General features: G+C 40.9%; 1 protein-coding gene across 1 annotated transcript in view; it reads left to right on the top strand.

The window, feature by feature from the left end:
• Positions 1–5718, top strand: part of LOC122542706 (cation channel sperm-associated protein subunit gamma-like) — a 216295-nt gene extending 210577 nt beyond the window's left edge. The window contains exons 23-25 of the mRNA XM_043680685.1: positions 1047–1146; positions 5387–5513; positions 5624–5718. Coding sequence (XP_043536620.1) covers positions 1047–1146; positions 5387–5513; positions 5624–5718 — 322 coding nt within the window. The remainder of the gene's footprint in view (positions 1–1046; positions 1147–5386; positions 5514–5623) is intronic.
• The last annotated feature ends 5968 nt before the right edge of the window (positions 5719–11686 follow it).

The following is an 11686-nucleotide window of genomic DNA, read 5'->3' on the forward strand; positions in this document are numbered from 1 at the left end:
AAAAAAAGAAACAAAAAAAAAGTAAACAGGGTGAATGTCAGAAATACTGACAGTCTGGTACCTGATGCTGAATGAAAGCAGTATTAAAGTCAGGCACCGTTCATCTGTAAGCGAAGAGTGACTTGAGAATGCTGGCCTCTGTGGAGCTGTTTCACCATCTGGCCAATTATCTCTCCCTTATTCTACTCTCATTTGTTAGTATACTAACAGAATGATATTATTAATGGTGCTGTCAGGTAGCACCTTCTCACCAGTGCTCAGTCTAAATTCCACTCGGATCATTACAACCTTGATCCGAACACGGCCAGAAGAGCTAAATTTCAGAGCTGATGTGAAAGTAATTGACCTTAATATTATAACAGATTTTGTTAAAAGTGGCAGGAAGGAACTTTAGCAATATTTCTGTAAGGCCTAATAGCAGGGGGAAACTGAAGGCAGTCTTCTTGCCTGTCTGGATACAGCTGTGGTCACAAGCCATCCTTTCATGATTGTTCCTCCACAGTAATAGCCCAGATGCTGACACCAGTTTTTACTATTAAATTAGAGGAGAGCGTACCTCTCTGTTAACCTGAACTGAGAAGGTTACCATCACTCTGATTATTACACCTGTCATTTAATCATGATGTTTAATTAATACCACTTCAGCACTTTACATGTCATTTTATTTCATACATGCTTGTGTATTTTCTCCTTCCCTTTGTTAATCTCCAAAACACTGCAGTTTTGATCAAAAGTCCATTCCCAAGAGGTTAACTTTTTTTATTTTCACAGGTACAGTTGGACCTGCTGAATAGATCCAGCATTTTCTAATTTGTACTACCAGATTTTCTGCATCTGGAGTTTCTTTTTAACTTCTCATTCATAAAATTATCTGACAAATTGGAAACCAATCTCAAATATCCTCTATTGATGGTATCCAGGGAATGCTTGAGACCATTCAGACTTATAATTGTTTTAGCCTCTTGCATATGACATCAATAACCATTTGTCATACTACACATACCCTTGGGCTTTGCAGAATGAAACTGGTTGTAATTCTCTTTCAGGGGAATTGATACAAGCACATACTGCGACTACAGACTTGAATTTTTAATTCATTTACATGGATTGCCCCTTAATCCTTACCGAGGACTTATGTTCATGCTTGTAAGTAGTAAAATTGTGTAGGTGGAATGTTGAAGTAGTTGCTATAGAGTCATAGAGATGTATAGCACGGAAACAGACCCTTCGGTGCAACTCATCTATGCCGACTAGATATCCTAACTAATCTAGTCTCATTTGCCAGCACTTCACCCACATCCCTCTAAACCCTTCCTCTTCATATACCCAACCAGATGCCTTCTAAATGTTGTAATTGTACTAGTCTCCACCACTTCCTCTCGCACCTCATTCCATAAGTGCACCACCCTCTGCATGAAAAGGTTGCTCCTTACGGCCCTTTTAAATTTTTCCCTTGTCACCTTAAACCTATGCCCTCTAGTTCTGGACTCCCCCACCCCAGGAAAAAGACTTTGTCTATTTACCCTATCTATGCCCCTCATGATTTTATAAACCTCTGTAAGGTCACCCCTCAGCCTCTGATGCTCCAGGGAAAACAGCCCCAGCCTATTCAGCCTCTCCCTGTAGCTCAAGCCCTCCAATCCTGGCAACATCCTTGTAAATCTTTTCTGAACCCTTTATTTTATATTTTTATAGTTTTTTTTTCAGTCAGTTCTTGTGAGTCAGAAACTGTAAGGTTAATATAGATGTACAAACTTGGAACAGTGGTAGGCCATTTGGCCCCTCAAGCCTGCTCTTATCATTAAGGTCGTGGCTGAACAGATTACTCCACGTTATAGCCTGACTCAAATAATATTTCACCCTATTGATTTTAGAATTTATCTCTCTCGGCTTTATTCTCATTTAACATCAATTTCAACTGTGTTTTGAGGAAGTGATAGTTCCAAAGCCTCTCAACCCTATGTAAAAAAAAAATTGCCTTGTGGCTGTCTTTATTTTTCAACAGTGACCCCTAGTTCTGATTGCTCCAAAAGAGCAAATATCCATTCCACAACTACCCTGCCACCCTCAGGATCTTATGTACTTATTTCCTGATGAAGGGTTTATGCCCGAAATGTCGATTCTCCTGCTCCTCAGATGCTGCCTGATCTGCTGTGCTTTTCCAGCACCACACTCTCGACTCCCTCTTATATACTTCAGTCAACTTGCCTCTTGCTCTTCAAGTTGAGCTTGTCCAACCTTTCCTCATGAGACAACTTCCTAATACAATCTAGTAGTCTGGTTAAACTCCTCTGAACTGTTTACAGTGCATTTACATCACTTTGATGGTGTGGAGCAGCTGGCATGTATTGGATGACAGCACCTGTGGACATGAAGTGGATGTGGCTGCTGCTGATGGAGCTTTCCCTGCATGATTGATGACTGGTGTCCAAAGACGGAGGTCTGGAGGCATATACACATCCTGGAGTTGCCACTAGGATCTTTATGTCAGGAATTCCCAGTGTCTTGGGAATTCCTGACATAAAGATCCTGGAGGTTCTTGGTATATCTCTCCCTCTTCCTGAGGGTGATAGAATGGGAACCTGCATATTAAATGGTTGACATTAGGTAATAAATAGGGTGATAATGAGTGACAGTCCCTGTTAATAATCCCCTTGCCACTCATTAGTAAGATTCTATCTCAGCGCACAGAACACGGAAATCATGAGTTGTTACTCTTGCAATCGAAAAAGATATTTCTTGATTTCTCATACAATTCTGCCAAATGTTCACCATAGCCCCCACAATTGCAGGATGGTTGGCTATTGTGCTATCACATCCACAAGAGATCTATGAAATCAGTCATTTAATGCATGCAGTTATCTTTTCTCTTTGACCTTTTCTTCATCCTTTACCTCACAATGCTCCTTACCAAGCCTCTTCCCCAGTGATCATGAATTGGAAAGGTCAATCCTGTGTAGGTTCAGAGAACAAATACTTGAGACCAAGCTTTCAGGTGCATGGATGCAGTCTGCTTTGGCTGGGGTACATAAAACATGTAAGTGCACCTTCAATCACAAGTTGCCACTCTTCCCTTCAGTCACTTGGTTCTGTCATGTCCTTCAGAGCCATCCTGACTTACTCCTCTTTGACACTTTAACAATACTTGCACTGCAACTCAATATAAATATCATTTAAAACTTAAAGAACTGCGTAGATGGAGGAGGTTCTGAAAGAAATAGATAAATCTCCAGAGCCAGAAGGAAAGTATCCCAGGCTGATTGAGGCATGAGTGGAAATAGCAGGGGCATTGGCAATATTTTTCCATTACTCTCTGGCAACATGAAAGCCAGAGGACAGCCAATGTGGCACTATATTCAAGAAGAGAGAGAGATATACCAAGAACCTCTAGACCAATCAGTCGAATACCAGTGGTAAGGAAATGACTAGAAGCAATTCTGAGTGACAGATTTAATTTGCAGCTGGAGCAGCATGGATTAATCAAGAACAGTGAGCATGCTTTTGCTAAGGGGAGGTCATGTCTAACCACTTGATTGGATTTGTCAAAGAGATGGTCCACTGTGTAGATGAGTGCAATGCATTCAATGTAGCTGACGTGGACTCCAGCAAGGTCTTTGATAAGGCCGAGCATGGGAGATTGATCATGAAGTTAAGTTTCTGTGGAATCCAAGGAAGTTTGGAAAATTGGATGCTGAATTGGCAGAGTGTGAGGAAGCAGAGCGAGATAGTTGAGGGATGTTTTTGTGACTTGGAAGCATGTGCTTATTGGGATTCCACAGGGATCGGTGATGGGGCTATTGCTATTTGTATTATACATAAACGATTAAGACTTCAATGTAGGAAGATTGATTAATAATGATATGAAAATTGGTGGGGTATAGATAGTGAGGGAGGTAGCCTTAGCTTACACGAGGTCATAGAAAGGCTGGTCAGATGAGCTGTTCAGTGGCAAGTGGAACTCAATCTCATTATGTGTGAAATGATTCATTTAGGAAGGACAAACAAGGCAAGGAAATACATGATGCATGGTGGGACTCTTAGAAGCACCACGGATCAGATTGAGCTTGGTGTGCATGTCTACTACAGTTAGAATATTTTATGCAGTTCTACAGTCCACATTATAGAAGGGATGTGAATGCATTGGAGATTAGATTAGATTCCCTACAGTGTAGAAACAGGCCCTACGGCCCATCTAGTCCACACCGACTCTCCGAAGAGTAACCCACCCAGACTCATTTCCCCGTAACTAATGCACCTAACTCTACGAGTAATTTAGCATGACCAATTCACCTAACCTGCACATCTTTGGAGTGTGGGAGGAAACCGGAGCACTCGGAGGAAACCCATGCAGACACGGGGAGAATGTGCAAACTCCACGCAGGCAGTCGCCCGAGGCTGGAATTGAATCCGGGTCTCTGGTACTGTGAGGCATTAGTATAACCACTGAACCACCATAGAGAGGGTGTAGAGGAAATTTAACAGGCTTGGAGAGAAATTGGATAGACTAGGGTTGTTTTCCTTGGAACAGAGATAACTAAGGAGGGACATGTTTGAGATGTATAAAATTCTGAGGGGCATAGACAGGAGTAGACATTCAGCATCTTTTCACCTTGGAGGAATCAGTGACCGGGGGGCATAGATTTAAGGTAAGGGGCAAGAGAGGATATGAGAAAAAAAACTTTTACCCAGACAGTGGTGAGAATTAGAAACTTACTGCCTATAAGGGTGTATAGGCAGAAACCCTCATAACATTGAAGAAGTATTTCTATGTGCACTTGAGATAGCAAGGTGTACAGGGCCATGATCCAAGTGTTACAAAATAGGATTAGAATAGTTAGGTGATTGTTTTTGATTGACACAGACTGGTTGGGTGAAAGTGCCTTTTTCTGTGCTGTATACCTCTATGACTAAAACTATATAGTTACATGGACAATGCAACAACTCCTTAGCCTAATGTCCAGGAAGATGGGAAGATCACTAAGTATATGCCTTTTACACACAGTTGGATATCTGAAGCAAAGGCTTTATGATTTGATCCAAATTTAATTGAGAAGACTGACTTAATTCTAATGAATTATGCTTTTAGTTGAATGATAATGCATGCAGATAAACTTCTTGGCACCTGAGGATGGACAGATGAACCTGTACTTCAAGGTCTGAAAACTTAATGACAAAAGTTTGCTTATTATCATGAGCATCTGGTTTATCTGCCCAGATTGCCGACTCTTCTTCTTGCATCCTATGGGTTTGGCAAATCTTTTTCATAGAAACACTTCAAGTCAAATTCTAGGCATTTTTTGCTCTTTAATTATATTTAGAAGCCTAAAATGATTGAATATAACTTTAAGCAATGAAGTAATCCTTCTCTCCCTCTTCTTGGGTTTAGACAACATTGTCCATACTTTGGTTTATACTGTTTTCCTTCATTATCCTTCGCTGCTATCTAAATTGGTTTGAAAAGAGAGTGAAATTGTCATCAGCTGCCGATCCAATGGTCCTGCCTAGTCGCATAGGTATGTAACTTGACAATTTATTTACTCTAGACATGGAGTGATGAAAACATTGAGTGCACAGTGAGTCACAGAGATTATTTTGCACTCTGCCCTCTTGATTTTCACCTTAGACTCTCACAGTCATCTGCTGCTGACTTCCTGGTTTTCTGTCACACTAGTGTTGATCACCACTCTTTTCCTGCTCCAAACACAGAGCCATGAATGAACGAGGTGACAGTTATTAATGCCTGCTGGTAGTTTGTGTGTGTATGTCTGTGACTAGCACATCAAATGTCTCACACTGTGCACAGATGTATTTGTGAGTACACTGTTGTGCTATCATTGTAATGGCTGGACTGTTTCGTATTCTCCAATATCCCCTCATTTAAATGTTGTAGATTTATTTCCAGCATGTTTGACATCACACACTTGAAATATAAAGGTCGTATATAGGACAGAAGCAGATATGTCCTGACACAGTTAACTGTAGCTGCCCCTAGAATATTACATTTTCTGCTGAGAAGGGCAAGAGATTACTTGTGTGCATAGGAGATACAGGTCTGCCTTTTCGTGAGGCAAAATGCTTTGAATAGTACAGTCCACCAGTGTTAAAACTAAATAAATAAGCCTCCAATTCAAAGTAACTATGCAATGCCAAAAAGCAGACAGTAGCAAATAAGGCTAACTTTGTCAAATATTTAGACTACTTTATAAATAGTTTTATAAAGGCAAATTACAGCAGAAGCCTTTCGTAAATTACAATGGGATCTACATCTATAACTTTTCACCACTGTGGCTAATTGGTTAGTACTGCTGCCTCATAGCTTCAGGGACTGGGGTTAGATTCCACTCTCAGGCATCTGTCTGTGTGGAGTTTGCACATTCTTTCCATCTCTGCGTGTCCCACAGTCCAAAAATGTGCAGACTAGGTGGATTGGCCATGCTAAATTGCCCTTAGTATCCAGGGATATGCAGGTTAAATGGATTAGCATGGGATATATAAAGTTACAGAGATAAGGGGGTAGGGTAGGGCTGGGTGGGATACTGATCAGAGGGTTGGTATGGACTCTGAGCTGAATGGCCTGCTCCCACACTCTAGAGGTTCTATGATTCTATGAAAACAATTCACTTCATTAAAACATTTTTCTGTCTCTCCTCCATTTCCTTTGACAATTGACCTAACTTCTATGTCTTCTGGATAATGACTTTCCTGTCAATGAAAATGTTTTCTCATTTACTCTGTCAATGCTCCACATAATGTTGACCACTTTTAACATGCTCAGTTTTGAAGAGAGCAATCCTAAGTCTCAGGTCTGTCATGTAACTGAGTTCCCTCATCTTTGGCAGCATCCACTCTCTCTAAGGCCTTGTCATGCTTCCTAAAATGTCATGTTCAGAATGGGATGCTCCAGTTAAGGCATAACCAGTGTTTTATAAACATTGACATTATCTTGTTTTGTACCCTTTCGGGGAACTTTTAATGCAAAAGGGGGAAAGTTTCAATGCATGCAGGAAGTTGAGTGAATGTCAGACCAAGACGCCAGCATTCTATTACCTTGGGATCTTGCAGGCAAGAGAAAGTATCAGTTATTAATTGATGTATGCAAATAAGAAATTAGCTGCTGTTTTAGCCAACTACCCTTTCATAGCAAACACATCTATGTCCAGAAACAAAATCAGGAATTGAAAGTAAAACTCACCAGGTTTGGTAGCATCTGAGAAGAGAAAGCAGAGCTAAGATTTCAGGTTCAGTGATCCTTCTTTAGAACATCTATGAACATCTGAGCATCTATGTCCGGAAAACTGTCAGCAATTCACCAGGCCATCCAAACAAGTGCACTATGGGAGAATTCCTTCAGTGAAACTAACAGGCTAAGAATGCTTTGAAGAGTGGAACTAAGGAACATAACTTATTGGTCAGTGAGACATTGGTGCTCAAGCCACTCTTGAAAGTGCGTTGTCACTGCTTGACAGATGGAACACAGTTTCCCTGCTTTGTCCTACATTCATCTTGAAATGCACTTAACTGCTGTCAGTCTTCACTACCACATAGGAGCACCTCACAGTTTTACCTTGCATCTCTGATGAGTAATTAGAGAAACAGGTGTACCAACAGTAGCAACATCAGATGCAACCCTAACAATGTCACAGCCAACTTCTCCTCACCTGCATGCCATTCTGTAGGTTAGAGGGAATGGAGAGCAAGATCAGCTCCAGAAGGCTGAGACCCCAAAACATACTTTATGTCTATTAAATAAAAGCTCCATCAAACAGGTGAGATTCTTTAATAACCAACAAAGTATTGTGAAAATGGAACTTAATCAGCAAAAATGTGTACTGATTAATACACAGTCTGAAATTGGAAAATATAAATATCTAACTAACTCTAACACATTAATTAAAAGAAAGGAATAAAGAACTTTTTTTGTAAAAGTTAATTGAAAAGTAAAGACTTTGGCCAATAATTGTTAGTTCTTGAAAGAAAAATAAGGATAAGATATGAAAGATGCAAGATCACTTTCAGTCAGTGACCTGGTACACATGGATATCTGTAACTAAACAAAGGCAGTTGTCACTGGGACCCTGAAACATAGTTTGTTCAGGAAATGTCACAAATTCATAGGCACTTTATGAGAGAAGTTACATCAGTTTTCGAGGTCTCACACTGAACCTTCCAAAAGCCTATTTTCAGAAAGGCAGAAAATGAATTAGATAACTTCTCTCTCTCTGCAGGCTGTATCCCACCAACTGAATTCCAAACAATATCTAAAACAAATCCAAAATCCCAGACATGTGATTTCCAATAAACAAGTCCAAACAATTAGGTCAAAACATGTGATTTCCAAGAATTGTCTTTAGTAAGAAAAATCCCAATATCCTTTTCACCTCCTCCTTTAAGTAAACAGCTCTGGTATGTTTTGGCACTACAAATTAACTACTGTCCACATCTCTTTAACATGAATTCTCAAAATAAGTTACAGTTTTTGTCAAATCCCACAAACAACAGATCAGATCTAAACTCTGTAGTCCTGCCACATCCAGTAGTGAATGGTGGTGGACAATAAAGAATTCATCAGAGGAGGAGGCTCCACAAATATCCCCATCCTCAACGATGGAAGAGCCCAGTACATTGGTGCAAAGGATAAGGCAGAAGCTTTCACAGCAATCCTCAGCCAAAGGTGACGAGTGGATGATTCATCTCGGCTTCCTCCAGTGGTCCCCAGCGTTACATATACGAGTCTTTAGCTGACTCGATTCACTCCATGTAGTAACAAGAAATGGTTGGAGACACTGAATACTGCAAAGGCACGGGCCCTGATAACATTCCAGCAATAGTACTGAAGATTTGTGCTTCAGAACTTGCGGCTCCCCTAGCCAAGGTGTTCTAGTACATTTACAGCATGGTATCTAACTGGCAATGTGGAAAATTGCCCAAGTACGTCCTGTATATAAAAAACATGACAAATCCAATGGGGTCAATTCCTGCCCCGTTTGTCTACTCTCGACAATCTGTAAAGTGGTGGAAAGGGTCATCAACAATGCTATCAAGCAGCACCTGCTTAGCAATAACCTGCTCAGTGACGCCCAGTTTGGGTTCCGCCAGGGTCTCTCAGCTCCTGACCTCAATACAGCCTTGTTCCAAACATTGACAAAAGAGCTGAATTCCAGAGGGGAGGTGAGGGTGACAGCCCTTGACATCAAGGCTGCATTCAACTGCGGCATCAAGGAGTTCTAGCAAAACTGGAATCAATGGATATCAGGGGAAAACTTTCCACTGGTTGGAATCACACTGGACACATAGGAAGATGGTCATTGAAGGTCAGTTCTCTCAGCTCCAGGACATCTGTACAAGAGTTGCTCGGGGTGGTGTCCTAGGCCCAACCATCAACAGCTGTTTCACCAATCACCTTCCCTCCATCATAAGGTTAGAAGTGGGGATGTTTGTCGATGATTACACAATGTCAGCATCATTCGCGACTCCTCAGACACTGAAGCAGTCCATGTTCAAATGCAGCAAGATCTGGACAATATCCAGGCTTGGTCTGACAAATGGTAAGTAACACAAATGCCATGCTATAAACATCACAAATAAGAGAAAATCTAACCACTACCCCTTGACATTCAACAGTGTTCCAATCACTGCATCCCCCACTATCAACATCCTGGAGGTTATCATGACCAAAAAGTCAATTGGACTCACCACATAAATGCATTGGCTACAAGATCAGGTCAGAAACTAGGAATACTAGCTCACCTCCTGACTCCTCAAAGCCTGTCCACCATCTACAAGGCACAAGTCAGGAGTGGGATGGAATACTCCCCACCTGCCTGACTGAGTGCAGCCCCAACAACACTCAAAATGTTTGACACCATCCAGGATAAAGCATCTCACTTGATTGGCACTACAGCAGAAGCATCCACTCCCACCACCACCAAGTATGTAGCAGTGTGTACCATCTAAAGATGCACTGCAGAAATTCACCAAAAATCCTCAGACAGCACTTTCCAAACACACGACCACTTCCATCTAGAAGGACAAGGGCAGCAGATATGTGGTAACACCACCACCTTCAGCTTCCCCTCCAAGTGATTCACCATCCTGACTTGGAAATATATCATTGTTCCTTCATTATTGCTGGGTCACAATCCTGGAATTCCCTCCTTACTGGCATTGTGGGTTAACCCACAACAGATGGACTGCTGCTGTTCAAGAAGGCAGCTCACCTTCACCTTCTCAAGAGGCAACTAGGGATGGGTAATAAATGCTGTCCAGCCAATGACGCCTACAACTGATTTCTTTTTAAAAATCCAACTGGAAGGCTGCTTCTTCTTTCATTTTATTGCTTTGTAGGATGAAAGAAAATTCCATACATTGTTTACACTTCAAGTTCACAATTTAAATTATCTGCGTTGAGGATGATCTGTTCTTATACAGAGTTATTTCTCAGCATTGATTAGATTATCAGTCAGGATTACTGACCAGTACAGAGAAAATTTTAAAGCTTTACTGAATTAATCACTTAAGTCATTAACAGGTACCTCTCAACAACTGACTTTGGAACAAATATGAAAAATTATATATAAAACTTGTTGTAAATGGAGAACGTACAATATTAATTCCAGTTACAAACTGGGTTACCATTCTTGATATTTAGTGTACTAATGATGCCTTATTAATTGAGATTTGGAGATGCCGGTGTTGGACTGGGGTGTACAAAGTTAAAAATCACACAACATCAGGTTATGGTCCAACAGGTTTAATTGGAAGCACACTAGCTTTCGGAGCGACGCTCCTTCATCAGGTGATAGTCCTGATGCAGGAGCGTCGCTCCGAAAGCTAGTGTGCTTCCAATTAAACCTGTTGGACTATAACCTGGTGTTGTGTGATTTTTAACTTATTAATTGAGTGTTGTGTGTTTTTCAGTTTTAATTGTCATAGCTTTTGTTTTGTTAAAATATATTTACGTTACTAATCTCATTCCAGGGGAGCCTGATCCAACTGATATGCATCATACAACGTCCTCTTCAAGTGCTTCATTTCAGTCATCATCCAGCCCTGTTATAAACCAGAATAGACATCATGGCAGCATCTGGCAACAAAATGTGTTCCTGAATCCTCAATATTGAAGTAGGTTTTCATTGCTTTGGTTGTAGTTCTTTACTGCTGTAGTTACAATTTTACAATGAGAAGTATGACTAAGTTAGGACAGGTAATTTGATTCACTTCCTTGTCCCACTCCTCTGCTGGTCAAACAAAGTTTGAATTTATAAACGGAGGTAATGTTACCAATTTTATATGTATAGGTAGAGATGTAGATGTACAATCCCAGGGCTTCTGCCTCAGAACACTTCAACCCCAGGGCATCAATGTGGACTTCACCAGTTTCCTCATTTCCCCTCCCCCCGCCTCTATTCCTGATGAAGGACTTGCCCGAAACGTCGATTTTCCTGTTCCTCGGATGCGGCCTGACCTGCCGTGCTTTTCTAGCACCACTCTGATCTAAACTCTGGTTTCCAGCATCTGCAGTCCTCACTTTTGCCTTGTAGATGTATGTGGCTCAGTATCAGAAACACATCACTCATGAACCATAAGTGACAAATAAATCACTAGTTTATTGAAAGCATAATTTACTGCACATAGTAGAGATATAAAGGTTATTAACAGGTTTAAACTGTCCAAATATATACAGCTA

The sequence above is a fragment of the Chiloscyllium plagiosum genome, chromosome 41 (genome assembly GCF_004010195.1).
Source record: "Chiloscyllium plagiosum isolate BGI_BamShark_2017 chromosome 41, ASM401019v2, whole genome shotgun sequence".
In the NCBI taxonomy this organism is placed as follows: Eukaryota; Metazoa; Chordata; class Chondrichthyes; order Orectolobiformes; family Hemiscylliidae; genus Chiloscyllium; species Chiloscyllium plagiosum.